The 21,289-nt window shown below is 40.2% G+C and overlaps 1 protein-coding gene across 1 annotated transcript in view; it reads right to left on the bottom strand.

The window, feature by feature from the left end:
- Nucleotides 1-18,941, bottom strand: part of LOC119417587 (ERC protein 2) — a 139,736-nt gene extending 120,795 nt beyond the window's left edge. Inside the window, exons 1-5 of the mRNA XM_037684828.1 lie at nucleotides 18,078-18,941; nucleotides 13,706-13,729; nucleotides 12,840-13,583; nucleotides 4,739-4,894; nucleotides 2,509-2,676 (exon numbers count right to left, since the gene is read on the bottom strand). Coding sequence (XP_037540756.1) covers nucleotides 2,509-2,676; nucleotides 4,739-4,894; nucleotides 12,840-13,583; nucleotides 13,706-13,729; nucleotides 18,078-18,941 — 1,956 coding nt within the window. The remainder of the gene's footprint in view (nucleotides 1-2,508; nucleotides 2,677-4,738; nucleotides 4,895-12,839; nucleotides 13,584-13,705; nucleotides 13,730-18,077) is intronic.
- Between the last annotated feature and the right edge of the window lie 2,348 nt (nucleotides 18,942-21,289).

Raw genomic sequence — 21,289 nt, 5'->3', positions numbered from 1 at the left:
CAGCTACATAAGCCTTTTGAGTAAAGACTTTCTGAGAATAGACAGAAGTGTATGAATGTGATCTAAAGCTCTTATTAGTCTCTTTAGAATGATTTGTTCAATTAGCTTTGTAGAGATCTAGTAGAGTGCTGTATGAATGGGTAAATGAGGACACAGATTGTAGTGTAAAGTGCTTTGAGTATCTTGAAATAAGATAGAAAGGCGCTATATAAGTACAGTCCAGTTACCAGTTATACTATTTTAAATTTTAAACTCTTTGTATGTAACAGAATATTTTCTCAACCATCCCTTGTTTTTCTCCAAACTTTTTGTTAGAAAAATACGAAATGTAGGCAGGGCCGGCCCAAGCCTCCATGGGGCCATAAGCGAAATTTGGTTTGGGGTCCTCTATTTCTGCTAATAATGTGGATTATTGCAATCAACAGTCAGATGATTAGATTATTCACCCGCCTAACATAAACTCATTGCAACTCTTAAAAAAAAGCAATATGCAATGTATTTTACAGCAAAAGTGTAATCTGGTTTATTATCTTTGGTTCCAAAGAACTGCAGCAGTAATGTTCAAAATAATCTGTAATGCAAGATCAACAAAAAAAGATAAAATAACTTAGATGCATAAAAATAAATTAAATTGTGCAAAAACAGACACAATTAAATAAAAAATAAGTGTCAAGGAAATACTTAAATAATGAAAATGAACAATTACTTGAAACCACATAAAATGGTTTAAAAAATTTAAAGCTGAATAATTGGTTCTTAAAACTATGTAAATGTATGCGAAAAATTTGCAAAAGCTTAACTTAAAATATTAAATAGAATCATATAGAAAGCAGTACTAAAAAATAAATAAATAAATTCCACTTGGGCGGCCCTAGTGACCCTGGGGCCAAAGGCAGCCGCTTAGTTTGCTTATGTCTTGGGCCGGCCCTGAAGGTACATGTAGGTCTGCTTTTGCCACTTTTCAGAAATCTTTAAACCGTACTCGTGACTGTGGCTATCCTCTGATGGACTCAGCAGGACCGCAAACAACTTTAAACCCTACCTTTTATTTAATCTCATAGCTGTTAAAGATTTGTGACTGTATTTCGCAGAGTTGATCAACTAAATCTATCCACAGACATAACGACACAAATAATGTTTCCTAAAGCACTCAAAATACTTTTATAATAGTCCTGATACCACAGATGTCCCCAAGAACATAGTTTGCCATGATGACGGAGAAAAACACACTTACTTGCTGTTGGGTCTAGTAAACATGGACGCACAAAACCACCCACTGAAAAACAATTCTTTTAAGTATGATGTATTCAGCAAACAGCAAGAGCCAAAATGTTTTGCACATGTAAGGACAATTAGGCCTAATTTTGGCTCAAATTGCTTCCTGTAATGATGAGTGGACATACTTAACAGGTCACTCTCATCTGCCAAACATAGGCATTTAAAGTATCAGTTCCAAGTCGAAGGAAAGATGAAGAAAAATGTAAAAAAAAAAAAACTGTTCTCACACACACACACATACACCACTGATATACACTACATAAACACTTGAACCTCTCACAATCCACTTTCATACCACAAGATCAGTGATAAAATCATTAAAGCCAAAGAGCTTTAAAAGAATTTCAAACATGAACACAAGCTGCCAGCTTTCTTCAGCCTGCTGATTGACCCACCCACATGTACGAACCTGCTGGTGAACAAACCACACACATAGATAGTTTTCCACCCACCTCGGTGCCCATTAGAGAAGCAAAAAGAAAAAGGAGCCAAGTCAGAAAAAGATGCGATTGTGCACAATTTTCATCTATTAGAAAACAAAAGTACTGAAAGATCATATAAAGAATAAAGGCATGTGGCTGGGATTAACCTTACCCAGCCTATAAAGAACATTTCTCCAGTTTCTGCATGTTTTAAAGACATAATTCAATTTAAAACATACTGTATATCCATCCATCCATCCATCCATCCATTATCTTTACCTGCTTCTTTCTTTTTGGGTGGCGAGGGTCACTGGTGCCCATATACTGTGCAAGAGGTGGGGACACCCTGGACAGGTCTCCAGTCCATCACAGGGACACTTAGAGACAAACAACCATTCACTCTCTCACTCACACCTAGAGACAATTTAGAGTTACCAATCAGTCTAACATGCATGTTTTTGGTCTGTGGGAGGAAACCGGAGTACCCGGAGAAAATCCTCATATGCACAGAGAGAACATGCAAACTCCACCCAGAAAGGCCCCCGGTCAGGATTTGAACCGGAGCAACCTTCTCGCTGAGAGGCAACAGCTCTACCAACTGATCCACCGTGCCGCCCTTTAAAGCATATAGTTCAAGTTTAATAGTTAACAAGAAAAAATTAGGGAGAGAATAAAGCATTTAAGTACAGAATCCTGCCATTTCCAATATGGTGACATATAGTTTAAAGTGTCTTTACACATTATTGCATTTTCAGCATTACTACAGTGTGTCTACGTTGGGGAGGGGGGATTGAATGTGCACACTCACCTCTGTCTGCAGAGTATTGGCCCGTTGATCCTTGGCACTGAGAGACTCTTTCAGCACCTCAATGTGTTGCTTGCAGTCAGAGTTCTGATTGATCAGTGTGTCTAGTTTGGTCTGCAGGGTCTGCATCTCGGACTCCTTCTTGTTCAGCTCCTGCTTCAGCTGCTCTATCTGATAAATCACACAGAGACATTTTTCTATTTAAAAAAAAATGTCAGTCACTGATGATGTTGTTTCTGCTTTTAAAATTAATTTTCCTATAAACACATCATTTTATCACCATATTCCAGTTTGTTTTTGTTCTCTGTAAAAAAAATATATATTAACTGAGAAAAATCTGACATGTTTCTGATGTTGAGAACTTTGAGAATATTGCATCATTTAGTTATTGCCATCTAAATATGTAATTTCTGTGGTCATGAATTAAACTGGAGAGGTCAAACACTGTAATATTGAATCATCACCCAGCCCTGTAATATCAGTCCTCACCCAGCCCTGTAATATCAGTCCTCACTTTGAAATCCCAGGTCAGTTGTCTGGACACACCAAACTAAACAGCCAAAGAGGAGAAAATCATGCGGGGAGACAGAATGATTGTTTAAAGGAAAACCATAGAGAGCATAACAGAAAACCACACAGGAAATCAAGTGCACTAACAGTGGGAAGGGTCTACTTGAGATAGGTATGGCGAGATGATTGGAATTTGTCTCTCGCTGCCAAAAATCCACAACGTAGATTTAAAGAGATATTTTTTCAAATTGAATGAGTAGGCTCGACCTCATAAAAAGAGGAAATTCTAACAGGATCAGAGCATGGCCAAAAAACATGTCACATTGTAAACCCACAATAAAAGTAGCACAGGAGGAAAAAAAACTAGGAGACATCAGGCAGGATTGTGAGGCGGTGTTAAAAGATGATTAAAAAGGGGAGATGAGAGAGAGAACACAGGGGAAAAAATGAGTCAGGACTTTAATAAGTAGTGGACTGATCATGCTTTTAGCAAACATTAAAATAAAAAAAAAGGAACAAAGACTTTAAACATTACAAGGTGATGACAAATAAGAGAGTGGACAGACTAATGAGATGTGTACTTCTGCTTGTTCTGTGATCCAAGGCTGGGTGGAGGGGAGGAAGGTGGGAGCTGGTCTGATGGAGGACACACAGGGTGACAATGCCTGCTCCTACAGAGACACGGAGACAAGAGGACAACAAGCCACTAAACTAAAATGCTTCTGTGCACAGCCACGTTCTTTTACACATTTTACTACTTTTCCAATGAATTTCATAACCTTTTCTAACGCTCTAATGCCAGACCGTGTTCAGAAGCCATTTTCTACTGTTTGGGTAGATCAAAGTTCAGAGAGGAAACCAGAGAGGACCGAGATGCTGCCCTCTCCGGTTTCTCTAATGACAGTTGCACCTCAACACCAGTCACCACCACAGCTGAAAGACCAGGACCCCAAACACTTCAAAGATATAGAATGAATCTTTGCATAGCCATATGTGCGGAGACTTTCTGTTTCTGTGCGACCGAACGCAGAAAGACGAGACATGCGAGAGCGAGTCAGGCCCATCCATGTGATGTATATCGTGAGTGAGGAGAGAGAGCTTCTTCCTCTGTTTCTCTGTCGTCGTGGGCTCACATTCATCTGTCAGAGCCCCATTCATAAAAAACAAAAAACACATCTCTTTTATGATTGCATCTGGAACTTCCCTGATGCAATGACAAATGGGCCCTACAAAGAGCACCATTTAATGAGTCCATGTGAAAACATGAAGAAATTTCCTTGGCTTCAGCCATCTCAGACATATGGACCCAAGCTCTGTGGAACCTGAAACTTAATTCCAAACATGGATTTTGACCATATGTTAAATGGACTGCTCTAACAAATGGAACGTTTTATACTGAAAGTCACAGTTGTCCATTCAAACACAAATTCAGCGATTTATACATGTGATTTTTTTTTTTTTTGCGTTCACATATAAAAACAGCTTTGAAAGAAGAGTCAAGTGTTTCTAAAGATCTTTCTGTCATGCAAAGGTTGAACAATGAGCCAAGATGGTGCTCTGAAAGCTGGTAGCTCCTGCAGATGATTCAACAGACTAGATCCATTAGCATGCAAAGGAAATACACAACATCCTCACTGACAGGTTCTTGTGCACTTGTTTTGAACATGCATTAGACAGATCATGCAGCTTGATGTTAGCTGGGTTGCACGCAGAGATATTCTACCTTAGTTTTCATGAACTTAGAGTGGCTCTTGTAGACCTCCACCTGCTTGAGCTCCTCCTGCCTCTCGTCTGGGTGCAACAGGCCGCTGGTTTTTAGCATCTGGACCTCATCTTCTAAGTCTCTGATGTTTCTTTCCAGGGAAGAGATCTTTGTGTCCTGCACCAGCAACAGCAGGCAGGCAAATAGGTCAGCAAAGAGCTGCTTAAAAATCTGAACCTCAAGGCTAAAACAAGGCTTTGTGTACTATTGCTGTACATTTCAATCCATATACAGTTTAACGGAAAATGCCCAGAAAAACAAATCAGCCGAAGAAAACAAATAATCCGTAATCAGAGTTGCAGCTGAATCTTGACACTGAATAAAATGGTGTACAATGACAAAGTACAAAATATATTTTAATAAACCACATTCACAAAATAACTCTTGTATCTCTGGCCCATTAAAGCAAACTAAACACACAAAGTACACTAAGCACACCCATATTGTCAAAAAAAAAATGTATTTTTGTGTTGTTTTGTTTTATCTAGAGTGAAAAGGGAGGATCTGTCATGGACAGGTCCTGAGGTTGTTTAGTTGCATGGAATCAGACATGTGTTAAACGCTAAACCTTGAAGAAGATGAGAAATGTAATTAAATAACGAGAAGCAGATTGAACAACGCCATCAGCACAAACCACAAGCAACATGTAAGCATCTGACCACTATTAGATTGTCTGACATCAGACCTGCCAAGCACATGCTGGTGCACACACACATAGATCAAGCAGAAAATCAAGAAGGTGCATCCCCATCACACACACACACACACACACACACGTATCACAGAGGGACACGGATTTTTAAAAAGAACATAGCAAAGATAAGTCATGATTTCTGCAATCTAAGTCATGGTTGGAATAAATTATTGCAACCAGGAGGAGAGAAAAAACAAAGAAAAACAGCTAATTATCAAAATTAACACTTAAAAGAAAAAAAGATGGCTCATAACCAAAGGAGAACCTCAAATGTGTGGAGACGCAATGCCGTAGTTGTACTTTATCCCAGAAAAAACAAATAGTTTAAAAGTAATAAAGCGAAACGGTAGCCTGTGTGGAGTTCACATAAAGATGAGCACACAGTACAGTACCTGCCAGATAACGTCAGGATCAAAACAGAAAGGGGGGGTCGTGTTCTGCAATAACAAAGCAGATGTTTGCACCTCTTATGAAATCCAACAATACAAACTGACAAACATCAGATACTACTGAACATGCACAAAATGAAATAAATACACAAAGTGTTCCCATCAATATTGACCAATAAAAACAGGTGATTTTGCTAAACTTTGCGCTGCCAAATTATGTTTCTGTTTCTGGTCACCCCACAAAAAAGATGAACCCACCACACAGCTGTGTTCTGCTTGTTTTGTTGAATTCCTAATTAATTCAGACAGATTTAAATTGCACTTTCATATTTTTAAGCGTTAGGGCGTTTTGAGACGTGCAACTTGTTAATGTGAAGACAAATCACCAAATGTATTTGGAAAATAACAGATTTTACTGTAAAGCTGCCACTTTTACATCAAGCACTTGCCGAACGTACACTGAATGTGTGTAAGGGCGTGGGGGGGATTACACACAGACACGTGGAGTCAACTGCATTTTTCACAGCACTAACGGCTTCAAAGGGTCGAGATGAGAGTGAAAGCTTCCATATGTGACATTTGCAACAAATTGAATAAGTGCTCAACTCTGCATGAGCCAGTAATGGACTTCACTCGGGGCGTGACTGCCATGCAGATGGGTCGTCACAAAAAGTCCATGTTGCCTCAATCGTTTATGCATGTACTGTCTGCGTTTGACTTTCAGCTGCTGTTAAAATGACCGCAGCCTTTTTCAATAATTTAAATCCTGCATGGTGAAGGTGGTGCCCAATTAAACCAGACAGAAGGCAACAGGTGAAACTAACTACGTGATACTGTTGGGAATAAAAGGACATCATATACGTACAATACGCAACACGAGTCAACTTGATGATGTGCAATATAGTTGGGCATGAGGAAGTACAATGATAATCAGGCCTATAGTAGAAAGACTATTTGTAAAATATTACCCATCTGAAAGCCGTTCTTAGTCCTACCTTCACGTCAATGACAGTTTGCAGAGTTCTGGTCTTAGCCGGATCAGCCTGAAGCTGATTTCGGCGATGGAGCTCTGGAGGAGGAACCCGGTAAAAATAAGCCTGGCGGCTCATCATCTTTAACACTTTCTAACACCCGCAGCTTTGGATCAATCTCGCTGGCTTCTTCTTATTCACTCCATTGTTCTTAAGCGTTCTGAAAAAATGTCTAAAATAATCCACACCTGTGCTTCCTGAAGCCGTGAATTAAACTTCCTCTTATGATCTTCAGGCTGCTTCCTGATCTGACACTGTCCTAAAGAGGTTTTCTTGTTCTAAAAGCAGACGCTGGTGTCCGTTCTCTCTGCCTTTTGTTTTTTTGTCTAGCCTTTTGTCTCTATTCACCAAAGGAAACAAGACACACTCAGCTTTAGGTGGTATCAGTCTGTCTCGATCATTCTTCCAACTAAAATCTTTCGATTTCTTATCTCCCACTTCTTTTCACCGTCTCCCTTACAGATGTCTCTGGCATGCCAAAGCTTCTCCTTAGCAACGCGTTTGGCCGGCACATGCGCTAAGCTTTTTCTATTAAATAATTAATGGTAGCTCTGACCTGCAGCGATGCCTACACAAAAGCAAGCCCACATTCAAGGCAAACACATACGCACACAACAAATTCTGGCACATAAAAAGTTTTGTTTTGTAATATAGCGCATTACTTATCTGCTTTATTTAAGCAGCAATGCAATACAGCAATGTTCAGTCAGGTCATCTGGATGGTTTCTCTTTTTTGCTGAGACGTTTCGTCCTTCATCCAAAGGACTTCATCAGTCCGAGGAGCCACAAACAAATTAAGTCCCACAAGCAGCACACTCCCATAGTGGGGGAAAAAAAACAGTTTGCTGGTGATAAGAGGATTTCTGGGGCCCATCTAATCACCAGCAAACTGTTTATTATTATTACTATTATTGTCATTATTATTGGAATGTGCTGCTTGTGGGACTCTGTTTGTGGCTCCTCAGATTGAAGTTCTTTGGATGAAGGACGAACCATCTCAGCAAAAAAAAAAAAAAAAAAAAAGAAACCGTCCAGATGACCTGACTGAACTCTGTTGGATTTTTTACCTGGATTACTGAGCATGAACTTTGACATCAATGCAGTAGTTTGACTTCAGACTGTGTCACCAGTATCCCACTATTCAATGCAGCAAAACAAAAGTCCAAAGATGTGTATTTAAATGCTAATTTACCAGGAGAGTAGATCAATGTTCTCCTTTTAAAACAGCTGTGTGTACACCAAGGCGGTCAAATATATTCACAGTCAGACGCCACCCAGCACAACCGCAGCCCCACTGGGGCACCTCAGCTGTGACGATGAGGAAGAGGTACTGTTTTCTAGAGACATCACATTCATAAGACGAAACTGTTCTTTCAGATTGCGTCCATGTTTGTCTTTTCTAAAATCAAAAGTCTCATCAAACTAATTAAAGACATGATGAGTTGCAGGTGATGAAACAACCGCACGTACTTTTTTACTGATGACACAAAAGCAACTTCCTTTCATAGTGGAAGGATTGTTTGTTACGGCTGCAAGAAAGAAAGAAAAAACGAGAGACTTGTTCAGGAAAAAAAGAGAGTCGAAAATAAAACACATGCACAATCCAATTAAAAGGGATCTCAAGAAAGTCGAAAATGAAAAGAGACACATCCCTTGGACTAACAAAGTTCAACAAACAGAACAAAAATATTGTACAGACCTACAAAAAGAGTCAACATGAAATGAGTTTTTGCTTTTTGGGGTTGTGCAACTAAGTTGAAACGAGTGGAGACAGGGACATTATCCTCTTGTTCATGTCAGCTGTGGATAAGGAAGGATTACTGCTGTCAGAATGTACCTCCTACAGATTGGCATTGCCATTACTGCAACAGAACTAATCTTGTGACCAAACGTGTATGAATGTGCCACTCTGAGCAGGGGTTGGCCACCTCTGTCTTCTTGTGGCCTGTGCTCACTTCTCTGTCTCTTTGAAAATGTCTGTTTATGAACTCTTTATCAACGGCAATTCTCAAAACTGTTGTGTCTCTCAGCAGGGGAAATTAAGTCATGCAAGAGAGCACGTCATCAAAGACCGTCTCCTCGGCTCCATATGTGTCAGAACAGAGCATATGGAATGAATAGGATCAAATATAACTCTCGAGCAAAAGGTCCCGCCATCCTGGCTGAAGGATACGGTCAAAAGGTTCAATTCTAGCCTTGAGGCAGTGGTGATGTGTGCACCATACACAAACAAGAGTGGGCAGTGTTACGTTCCCTTGGTTTGGGTAGTGGATTAGGAAGAGAAACAAGAATGTCCAACTTGTGTAATATTCAAGGATAGCAAATTATAAGTAAAAAAAAAAGTTTAAATAAAATGTTTTTTAAATGTGCCCAGTTAAAATCTTGATTAAAATAAATTATTATTATTACACTGCTTCCACCAAGAAAAACATAACAAATAAAGAAGCTGTGCCATAGGAAACAACTGCATCCAGCCACGTGCTGCAGCTAATACAAGACGCACAATAAGAAAGAGAAGAGGCCCGTAAAGAACATAAAACACAGATTCAAAATTCATCGATCATAATCCCATTTCTGGTGCCTCAGTCAACAGAAAAGGAAGCTCAGCTGTTCACCAGAAATGTGAAAATCGTCTCAGATACTTACACCAGAACTTAACAAGACGAATGGAAAACCAGAGAAAATCAAAGCCATGAGGAGGTTTGAAGTGTGGAATGCTTCAATAAACTTTACAACGCGCACACTCGGGAAAATCTAAACAATCCTCAATATTTCCTAAAAGATACCTGAGAGGAGCCTCATTAGCAAAAACTGAACTTAGTCACCTAACAAAGAGAATGTATAAGCTACAGGAAGTGAGAAAAACAAAGGATCGATCGACATAAAATTCAAATGTCAACAACTTGGCAGGAAAAAGTTTTAAAATGCTACATTTCTGAAGTTTCATCGGGGTTTAAAGGAAAGAGCATTTAATGAGGAAGCTGCCAAAACAACCAGGAGGTGGTCTAAAGCCAGGAACCCTACGAGTGCTCGCTCTTGTGTTTTAACATCATTACCGAGCCCACACTGAGTGAAATGTCTGCACATAAAAAAAGCTCTTTTTAAAACCCCTACAGACCAGATGACAACATCACTTTTATTATATGCAAGAATATATAAATGCCAAAGTAGACTTCTAAGTTTGAGTAACCCTTTGTCAGCAGGTCAGAGCTGGGCAGGAACAGTCCGATGGAGCGGCTGTTATTATTGGCTCTATAGGGACCTGGTGGCTGGGGAGAGTCAATTAGGCACAGATTTATGCCTCTCAGCATGTATGTGTGTGTTTGTGTGTCCCATCATAGTAAAGTTTGGTTAGCTATTACAGGCATTCACCACCTAAACTCTAACAAACAGCACCACCTGGTGTTCATATCTGGTACTGCTAACATTTACACACTACAGTAAACGTTTTAGCTGAGAACATATACATACAAACACCACAGTGTGGTTTCCACATTATGATTAGAAGATTATTTAAGTGTACCCATCTAAACAACAATAAGATTAGAAATATGTTAATCTGTAGGTCTGCGCACCAGGCTGATAAAACTGGACAGGAAACACAAATGAGTTGCACCACTGGAAACCCCATCCCCTGACAACATACATCAGCTGATAAAGAAGTGATGGAGTGATCTCTGCAGTCATACATATCCGCAGATCCGCACATAAAGACATACTGTTCAAGTAATTCACATCTGCTCATTTGTTACTCCTGAATGGCACAATAAAGGAAGTAAAGATACAAACGTCCATGTATTTTATTTTTTTACACATCGCATATCTTACGCTGTACTTATATTTAAAAAAAAAATTACCTAAACACATATTAAGGATTACCATTTGCTTTCCATGCCATTAAAATAATCCAGACTCCATGTCAGCTCTCACCCACGTTTAAAGAATAAAAGACATGCAAACTGAAAACAGAGGCATTTATGAAAACAAGCTGGCTCGTTTGAAAGACAGCAAAGAGTGCGCTAATGAAAAGCAGTTGGCCTGGTTTCCATTGGAACTAATCAGAAAACTAAATGAAGTGCCCCCCATAATGGAGGCAACGCACAGAACTATTCCTGCCTTGCATTCACCGTGACATGTGCAAGTGAAACACATAAACAAAAGGAAGAGACCTATACCTGAACCAGGGTTGTAATGCACCGAAAGTCTTCAAACAAACCAGCTTTAAAAAAGTATCAATCTGTAATGTCCGTAAACAACTTTGATGGTTTTAAAGGAATGTGATCAAACTAAATGTAAAACCGCATGTACTGTTACATTCTAAATGTATTTGCATGCATGTGTATGAGACTCCATCCCACCCTTCACAGAAGAAATCAGAGGTGTGTGTGGTTATGTGGGGGGTAGGGGGTGGATGAAAGAACAACATTCCTCTCTCTTTTCAATCAGGGAGGTCAGAGAGCTTTCACTCATTAATCATACATTAATATTCAGATAAACACAGCTTGTTTTTCTTTTTATAAGAAAATAGAACCCTTCTCTCATTTCTCCCCCAGACAGACATCTCACACCCGGCTGCCCCCTCCTCCAAAGCGTACAGCTTGTGTTAAGCTGTCAAATGGTTAAAAATAGCTTGTGTGAACAGGTACTCTCTTACACACAGACACATGCAGACACTCATTAAACGCCTGCATTAGCATCAGCCGAAGCAAACTTCTTTTTTTTTTTTTTGACAGAAGCACCTCAGTGGCCAAACAACCAGCATGGGTGGATATCCCATCAGCCACTGGTAATTCCTGAAAGGGGGTTTTCTCACGTGAGACGCTAAGCCGAAGGGCTCCAGATGTGTACGCATGCGCACAAACGCATACTGAACCCAGAGAGGGAGATACAAGGACAGAGAAAAAAAAAACAGGAACATTATGACAGAAACAATATCAGGGAACACACACACAAATATAGAGGTAGGGAAATTAAAGGCTAAGAAGATTTAGAAGTTATAAATAGATAAGGCCGGAGCGAGGAGCTACAGAGCAGCCTCCAGCCAGCCCTCAGAGCCGAAGATACAGACACACCTGAGCTGCAGCACCACCCACTGCACAAAAAACTGTTTAAAAGAAAATAAATATAAAGATCCTACCATATATATTTTTTGATAGGCTGCAATAAAATCCCAGATTTTTTTTTAACATTTTGTAGCTGCTCACGTGCTGCATGTAGTAAAATCCTAAATGCAAACGCTAAAGATCAACAGCTATGTGAGAACGTGGAGCACAAACACACACAAGCAGAGTGACTGTAAAACTGCATGGATGAACACAAGCTTAGTGTTAGCTCTCAGTATGTTAATCTGGCTCATTGATAAGGCTCGCTGAGCTGCTTTCTACTCCGGCTCTCTACCTAATACAAAAAAATACAAAAAAAAACTGGTGTTCACAAAGACACTAAGACATGCACAGCCAAATGTTTAAACTGATAAGCTTACCAATAAAAGACTGAGGAACAAATGGAAAATAACAGATTGTGTATCAAAAAAGGAAGCAGAGGGTGAAACAAGTTGTTAACCAGTATAATACAAACTTCATGGTGGGGTAAAAACCACATACAGTGTTTAACTCATATTTCTGTATAATGCACATTTAGTTTCTAATCCAACATTTTTCAGTCAGGTCATCTGGACAGTTTCTTTTTTTGTGCTGAAACGTTTTGCCTTCGAATGCAAAATGTTTCAGCACAAAAAAAGAAACTGTCCAGATGACCTGATTGAAAAATGTTGTATTGTATGCCTGGATTATTGAGCATGGACTTTGTTATTTAGTTTCTAAGTTTCTAAATAATCTGTTGCTTGTGGATTTTTTTTTTATGAGAAAAAAATGATAAAATAAAAGAGATTACTAAAATATGATTTAGTCAATGTTGTCAAAAATGTGAAGAAGAAAAAAAAAACGCACCTCTTTCAAATGCATGTTCTCCAGCTGGGCTTCAGCCTCCTGCGCTGCGATGGCTATTATCCCTGTCCGCTGCCCCCGGCCCTGTCCTTGACCTTGACCCTGAAGCATCTCCAGCAGCCTCTGAATGCTCTCGTCTCGAGCCCCCAGAGTCTGCTTCTGGGAGTCGATCCTGATCTCCATGTCCTCCATGGTCTTCCTTAACTGGGACAGCTCCTTGGCTTGCCGCTCGTGCTCCGACTGCAATCTGAAGAAGTTCTCCTCTGATGGATCCAAGGGAGGAGGTGAGGAAAAGCCATCACACCCAGGCACCTGACAGGGGCTGCAGGGCCGAAGAGAGCCAGAACTGGTCCCGACTGCTGGACCTTTGCTGGGACTGTAGAGCTGATGATTTGGACTGGTCCTCTGCCCAGGCTGAAAGGCACCAGCTGGGCTCAGTCTCTGTGTGGCTGCTGCAGAGTTACAGCCATACCCAGGGCTGTGGATGATGACATCAGCTTCTTGTTGCCTTGGGTTACAACGCAAGGTGTTAGATGGGCTAGCTTTGGGGCTGTTCTTTGGTGCAGGACTGTGCAGGTTTATGAGACTGTGCCTGGGGCTGTGTTCAGGGCTCAGTCCTCTGAACTCCTGATCCACGTGGTGTTCTCGATAGGAGTTCCCCTGATACCGCTGTTGCCGCTGGCGACTGTTCGTCTCTCTGTGAGCTTTAAGCTCCTCTTGTAGCTCCTGAACTGTTAATGGAAGTTGCTGTGAAAGCAGAAAAATTTTGTTCGGTTATCAAGCAAATCATTCATTCATGCCAAAACTGAGTGCAAGTGAGAAAAGATGTCCAGGAATGTGTAAAAGTGTTATGACACATCAAAACAGACCTTGTTCCTTCTGATATCTTCTGACTGCAGCAGAAAGACGTGACAGAAACATACACAAACAGAACAAACAGAATGCCTCTGAATTTCAAACAAGTATTTCCTCGTCATCTTAAGTTTGTAAAGCTGTGGATGTCGGTTACATGGTTTGACCAGAGGAGGGCAGAAACCTCTTGGAAATAAAGGTAGAACAGAGACGGAGATATGAAGGAGGGAAAATGCATGGGTGCAGAAAAACAAACATGGAAAGGAATGGGGACCAATTTCATGTAAGAAATTGTTTCTAAATTCAGCATCTATGCACAAAAAAAAAGATTATTTATAAAATACTTTATAGTGAAAGACCCATAATTTAATATCAGACAACACTACTTCACCTTCATTTAAATATTACAGTGTTGCTTGACAGTATAGTACAAAGTAGCTGAGAGTGGATATTTGATGAATGCAGCTAAAGCTAATGGGAATTTCTCCCCTATACGTACAACAAAATAATTAATATTACTTTGCTTTGTGAGTGCATTTCAGTTTCTATATTAATGCACCAATTCACAACAAATGGTATCTGAGAGCAATATAAACATTCACATAAACTACAAAATGCAAATTAGTAAGAAGTTATTTAAGGAAGCTGGAAGATTGTGTCGAATCTCCACTTTATCTCGATGTCTCATCCTGAGCAGAACGATGCCGAGCAGAAAGAACGGTTCCCTTTTAACAAGAAGAACCCGCCAGCAGAACCAGACTCAAAATAGGCCGTCATCTGCACATGCTGGCAGATGTTAGCTGCTAGGTTTAGATTTATTAAGAGTTCCTGTGCAATGAAAAGTTGGAGTTAACTTTCGATTACTGTGGACTGCAAAGCCACAAAACTGGTCGGAATTTTTGAACATTGCAAAAGTGAAAATGAAGATTTAATTAAAAAAAAAAATTGAAGGAATAAGAAATGCAATTCTTTTTTTTTTTTGTGAGATCATAATGATGAATTGTTGCATTGTATAGCATCTTTGGGGATTTTTGCACATTTGCCTGCAAAATAATTCCTATTTTTGCAAAGTTTTTATATTGGTTCCAGAAGTGTGATACTCAGATGGAAGAAGTGAAAGGTTCTAGTCTCATGAAACTCCACAGTAAATACTGTAATGAGGAAATTATATTTTTGCTGTAACTTTAAATATTGTGTCAAATGATAAAAAAGTTTGTCTCCAAATTTTACAGTTATTCACAGAATCCCTTTTTATTTAGCAACAAAATGTCTCCAGTTTCACGTTATGCAGCATAAACCCAAAGAATGATACATATCTCTGCTAAACAGATAAGGGACAAGATTTTTCATTAAATATTGTATATATTTTTATTGTCTAACCAAATATCCAAATGTCGTTGTACTCGGGTGCAATGACAGCAACCTTAGTTTGGTGTAAATGTAAAGAGAGAAAGAGAACATACTTTTCTCTACAAACTTTTTCCAGAAAAGCTGCAAAATGGAACAGAGAACAATCTGTTAGGAACCTCATTTACTAAGGTTTGTTTTCTGCAGAAGTTCTAACCTTCAAATCAGTTTTCTTGTCTTTTTCAATTAAATCACGTTTATTTCTGACAATCATTTATCTTTTCATAACCTTTATTCTGTTTTGGACTTATATGTGTTTATAACTTAAGTCAGCTCAATAGAAGAACACTGGTTGTGCAAAACAAAAAGAAAAACATTAAACTTAACATTTCAAAAGTATCAGCTTTAGCATTCCTTTTTAACCTTCTGAACATCAGCTACTCCTTTACTCACTAAAGTATTTACAACAATTCAAATGCTTAGAATTTTTTGGTTGCAGTTTAGTTTTGTTTGGAAACTGTTGCCTGAAATGTTAAAAAAGCCAGATGTAATGAGGGTTGTACAAATACTGGTAAATGAGCATGATTGAGTCACTCTGCTCAGAGAAATGCATTTGCAATGCTTTACTGCAAGAACCGATCCACACAATTACAAAACAAAGGCAGCTTTGATTATTATTATGTGTGCAGCCAGGTTCCTCCATCAGTGACTGCACAACCTCCGGGTAGCAATACATCAAACCATCGCTCCCACCTGCAGCAGCTCCCCTCTCCCCCATTGTCAAAGTTGGTTTAGCCAATGAAATTTGCTTTTATTCATCTCCTAACGCAGATAAAAAGTGTTTTTAAAGGTGAAACAAGAACATCAACGGATGTAGACAAACTATGCTGGAAAGCACTGCAGACAAATGTGTGGAAGTAACGTTTCTTCTTTTCAGGAAGACATACAAGGACAGAACTGGTTACTGAAAGGAAACGACGACGATGAATCTGGTAATTAGTAAGAAATGCCAGGTTGTCAGCATGTTGCCAATCAGACCAACAAAACCCTTACATGAAATTTAGGGCATCTGATATTAAAGATGCTAATTCAAATGATCAAGGTCGATTAGGCTGATTGCTTCAGAAGCATCTTAAAGTCTACTGAAAAGCAAATCCTTTATCGAAAATACACAGTAAAGTTAGCAGAGTTACAGGAAAAAGCAGAGTTTGTGGGTTAACCGTTAAAATAAGCACAATTTGACATTTAATTACGTCTACAAATAAAAACTTCAGGACTGAACTGCTCTCCACTCTGAAGGAATAAACCGACCGTATCTCAATGATGCAAAGAAGGAACAACAAGGAAAGGCTAAAACGAAACACGAACATTTACACGAGCATGGAAAAACAAATAAAAAGTAAAGTTTGTGTTTGTTTTAACTTGTGCGAAGCTAATATTCATTTTTGCGCTGATAGTTTGATTCCTCTGTTCGTGTCCAGAGGGAGTGGAGTTCCAAGGACGCAGAGTTGAAATGTAGGACAGAGGCGAGGGAGCCACAGATAATCGATGCAACATCCAGTGCTGAATATTAAGTTAGAGTGGGAGGACAATCCAACACCGACCGACACATGCACAGCTCAGAGGCATGAACACACAAACACACACACCAAATAAAGCAGATGGTCAGTGGGGGGACTCTGATGTCTGCTGCTGAGAGAAAAGGTGACATTCCTTATGGTAATTAACACGTTCTCCTGTCAGACTGAACTTGTTCTTATATATAGCACCCCCCCCCCCCCACCCCCAAAATAAAAAAAAAATAAAGACACTGGAGGCAAATGATAAGGATAAGATAATAAGCTAGCGATATGCAGCAACAGAGGTGACCGTTTTTTTGTCTTTAGGTTTTTATTTTTCTGACTGTATCGTAAACACTGTGAGATAAAGTAATGATTAATGTTGAGAATGATGTATTTTACTGAGTTGCCTAATCAATACTGTGATCTGCCGAACGGCTGCATGTGTGTCTGAACACAGGTACAGACCGATACGAGTAAAACAAATAAATAAGAAAGAAAAATAGTTTGGTTTGTTAGTGAATATTTTTTTGCTAGTAAATGCAGAAAGTACACAATTATTTGTAAAACTACTGATTGGACAAAAAGCGTCATGTGCAGAAAACGAAGTTAAACTTTTCCATAAACTTGTTAAACTTGAGAAAAAAGGAATGATCAAGAACAAGTGAAAAAAATGTGCTTTGCAATATTTCTACAAAGACTTATTTACTGTTAGTGATGAAGGTGATGCATGTCTTCAATGCTTAATTATTTTTATTACTTTTTTTAAATAATTTTTTGTAAAAAAAAAAAATAATAATTTGTGTGCAAACGTGTCACACATGTGTCGTGGTGTCTCCACACTTTGTGACCATGTGAAATGAAAATAAATCTATAAATAAAAATGCAGAGGATGTTGCTTGGTTACAACAGGGGAATGCAGAAACTATTAAAAGTTTTGTACGCTGCGTGATGTGAATGAGCAACAGCAAAGTCCGGATAATGTTCGTTGTCTTCTGAACATTTCCTGATATGGAGCTTCTTAAAAACTATTTTTAAATCATTTCCAGTGGAGAGAACAAGAGCATACAAACATGGGAAAAATATTGCTCTGTAAAAATAAAGAAACAGAAGGCTAATGGGATAAAAACCAAAGGTAAACAAACACTACAGACATCAGGCAGTGGGTGAGTCACACAGATGGAGAACACCTCAGACTGAGGGGGACAGACTTCATGGAGAGATGGCACTGGACAGACTGGTTACCGTTTCTTCAGGAGAAGCTGCGAGTTTATTTCAAAGCTGGCAAACACCTCAGCAGATGCCATTAGTGCATGTTCCCATGGAAACACCATGTGCACGGTAAACACAATTAAACAGCACAAAAACTTCCAATGTAACCTTGAAGATGATGAGAGAGGTATGGATGACTAATGGAGGGTGTAACTTTAGTGTAAAGTCACACTAAAAATGCCTTGGTTGAAACATTTGTCAGGTTTCTCACCTGCATTTCTTCTTGGTTCACCCTGTACTGGTCTTTCACAACTAAGGTTCTCACTCCGTCTTCTCGCCAGCTCCCCTTATCTCTCTTTACATCCGGGCTCCAGAAATCGACACTGTTCGTGCCATAACCCGTCTTTCTATCCATCCCTTCTTTCAGTTCTCTCCGGAGACTGTTGTTCTCTCTTTGCAACTCCCTCAGCTGAGCCTGGAGATCATAGGTGGAAGCCTCTGTCCGCACGGCCAAATCTGACGTCTGCATAAATCTTCCAGATTGTCGTTGCAAACTTGAAGTCCCTTCAGAAAACGCAGCTTGGTCTCCACGAGTGTCCGACATGTGATGTGTTGCAGAGGATGTGATGTTTGGGCTGCTGCCCATGGCTGTTGTCCGGCTGGTGTAAGAGGAGCGGCTGGTGCTCCGACCTAATGTCAGGGTGCCCTTAGGATACCCACCAGAGGGTTCCAAGGACTCTTGCTTACTGGGATACATGGTGCCAGAAGTGGCATAAGCAGCGCTTAACGACTGAATGTTCTCCATGGACAGGGTTTTACCACTTGGAGCTCTTGCTGACCCATGAGCTGAGCCTTTGTCTGCTGCTGTGCCAGCTTTGATTTTTGAACCAGGCTTTGACACTGACCCTTGCGTTCCAGCCAGCTTAGACGCTTGTGCGGGCGCACCCCCCGACACACAGCCAGGCTCAAGCCCCGAGCGACATCCTGGTGTTGAGCTCACAGCCTGTTTGCCTTTCCCCTGTTTAGGAGACCTTGAGAAGCGTGAATGAGATGCGCTTCCATCTGTGTGCCCACTACTCTTAGCAACTGCAGACAGCTTGCTATGTGCGGGCTTGGCTCTAATATTAATAGGCATTGTTGTATAGCAAAATATAACAGCTGAACATAAACTAGTAAGACTAGAAATATTTTCATACCCCTGTATGGAACCAGAGTGTAGTATTATGATTGTTAGGGGTCATTTTTGGGGCCTCTTAGTTTTCACCTGTCCATCCCGGGAAGCGCAGGACATGAAGCTTGCTTTAGTCATTTTAGAAGAACTTAATTGTGACTTTTGGCAATGGAACTTCTAAAGACGCAGTCCGGATGTGTTGTGATTTCAGCTACACAGCAGGTCATCGTGGGTTCTAGATAAGAAAAAAAAAACAGGAAGACAAATATTAAGACAAATGTACAAAGGGAATTCAAAAAGTATAACAACAAAGGTTACTCTCGTAAATAATGGGTTAAAGTACAGAGGTACAGGAAATTGACATCTATAGCAACCAGACTAGAGAATAACAAGGAATCGTAAAAAATAACAAGTCACTCCAACACCCTCACTCAGCGTATTCTTCACACAACCCAGTCTCCCCATTACAAAACAAACTAAGAACGATGTGGACCAGTAAGACCATGTCAGCACCACAGACAAAAGTGATGTAATTGTTGAAAAGTGTGTGAGAGCCTTACGGACTGCTGAGGTCTGAAGGAAAAACCAACTATTGGCTCATAAGGCGGCAAAGGGAATTGGAGGACCAGTCTTCATTAACTAGCATCCCTCGTGGGCAGCTACAAAATTACAATCAGATTTTGCTCATATGAAGGGATCCTTCAGGGTTCAACTGAAAAAAAAGAGGACAAAAATAGGCTTTTAGAATTTGGGCTAAATTCGACATAAGTCCAATAAAACTGTGTCCACACTGGAACAAACCCAGCCATGCTCTTTAATACTACTGTAGTTCATATTTAGTGGTAAAAGGGCTGTTCGTCGGATTTATAATAGTGAAACCAAACCATTTTAAATCCATTTTTTTAAAACATCCCCTGGAAACTACAAACATAATGACCCAGTCCATCCATTATTGGGGACTTCAGTCTACAAAGCAGAGGCAAATCCAAATCATAATCCCTCCTCTAATCTGAGAGGATTGGGTGCTGGGAGCCACTGAACAGGATGACACTGAGAGATTGGTCCAGTCTGCTTGTCAGTCATAACATAGCTGTCAATCCATTATTGTTTGACACAATACAGCCAGCCTTCCATTAAAGATATAGAACTGAAAACAATCCTTACATATTTGCATTTGACTTAAAACATTATACAGATATTAAAACTGATATGAGATCATTAAAAAATTAAATGAAAACTCATAGGAATCCCAAACATGTTAGCTAGCACTAAAAAGAGCTACAGCTACAATTTTCACAGAGGTGTGTTTAGTAATATAGCTCGAAGGCACGTGCAGATTTTCATGTTAAACAACAGTAAAATATGGAAACGCCAATAAGACGGATGGAAATAACCAAATTAGATGTCAGTCGGACTTTAAAATCAGCTGCACTACTTTTCAGCTGACAGCCAGCTGTTGCTGCTCAAGTCCAGCCAGCAGCCCAGCAGCAGCTCTTTAACCTGCTCTTCTCGTGAACTTCACACTTTGGAGCACCTAGCAGAACCAGAGGACGGTGGACAGTCCTACTAGGACCACGGCGGCATGACGGATTAGTTTCTTCTCATATGCACACGGCTAAAGATGAGTTCCAGCTCGTAGCTTACATAATAATTAATCTGCCACGCCAAACTGGCAGCGCCGCTCCGGTTTGTTTCATTGTTTCCTGATTAAGTGGTTCCGTCACGCGCGCAGAGTCCAGGTGTGCACTCACCGGGTGGCTCCAGCTCACCGGACAGGCTCCTCTCTCCATCACCGTCTCCTCCATGAGCTCATCTCAGCTGTGTGACCTGTCCTATCAGCATCCGGCCCGCGTGGGCGCGCTCAACCCAGCTGGCGCGTGCGCCACCACGAACTGTCGTGAGCTGAGTGAAGCTTCACTCAGCTTCGTGAGCTGAGTGAAGCTGACACCCCACCCACTTCCAAAATTAAAGCAAATAGTCTGAATGGTTAGTGCTCCGTTAGTGCTGGTTTGTGCCGTTAAAATTTTCGTTAGTGCTGCTTTGCTTTATGAGATATTAAAGATTAATTTTTAGGTCATCTAAAGGTCACCATCCCCCCATGTTGCTCCAAAACAGACGGGAGTGGTCTATTTTTTTAGTGCTTCGTTAGTGCTCGTTTGTTCCGGTGAAACTAGCGTTTGTGCAGCTTTAGTTTATGAGATATTAAGCATTATAATTTCGCCCCCATGACGTCACCATCCCCCCATGTTGCTCCAAAACAGACGGGAGTGGTCTACTTTTTTAGTGCTTCGTTAGTGCTCGTTTGTTCCGGT

Source organism: Nematolebias whitei, chromosome 11 (genome assembly GCF_014905685.2).
Source record: "Nematolebias whitei isolate Nwh7 chromosome 11, NemWhi1, whole genome shotgun sequence".
NCBI classification, from domain to species: domain Eukaryota; kingdom Metazoa; phylum Chordata; class Actinopteri; order Cyprinodontiformes; family Rivulidae; genus Nematolebias; species Nematolebias whitei.
The sequence above is the reverse complement of the archived record's forward strand: the minus strand, read 5'-3'. Positions and strand labels throughout refer to the sequence as shown.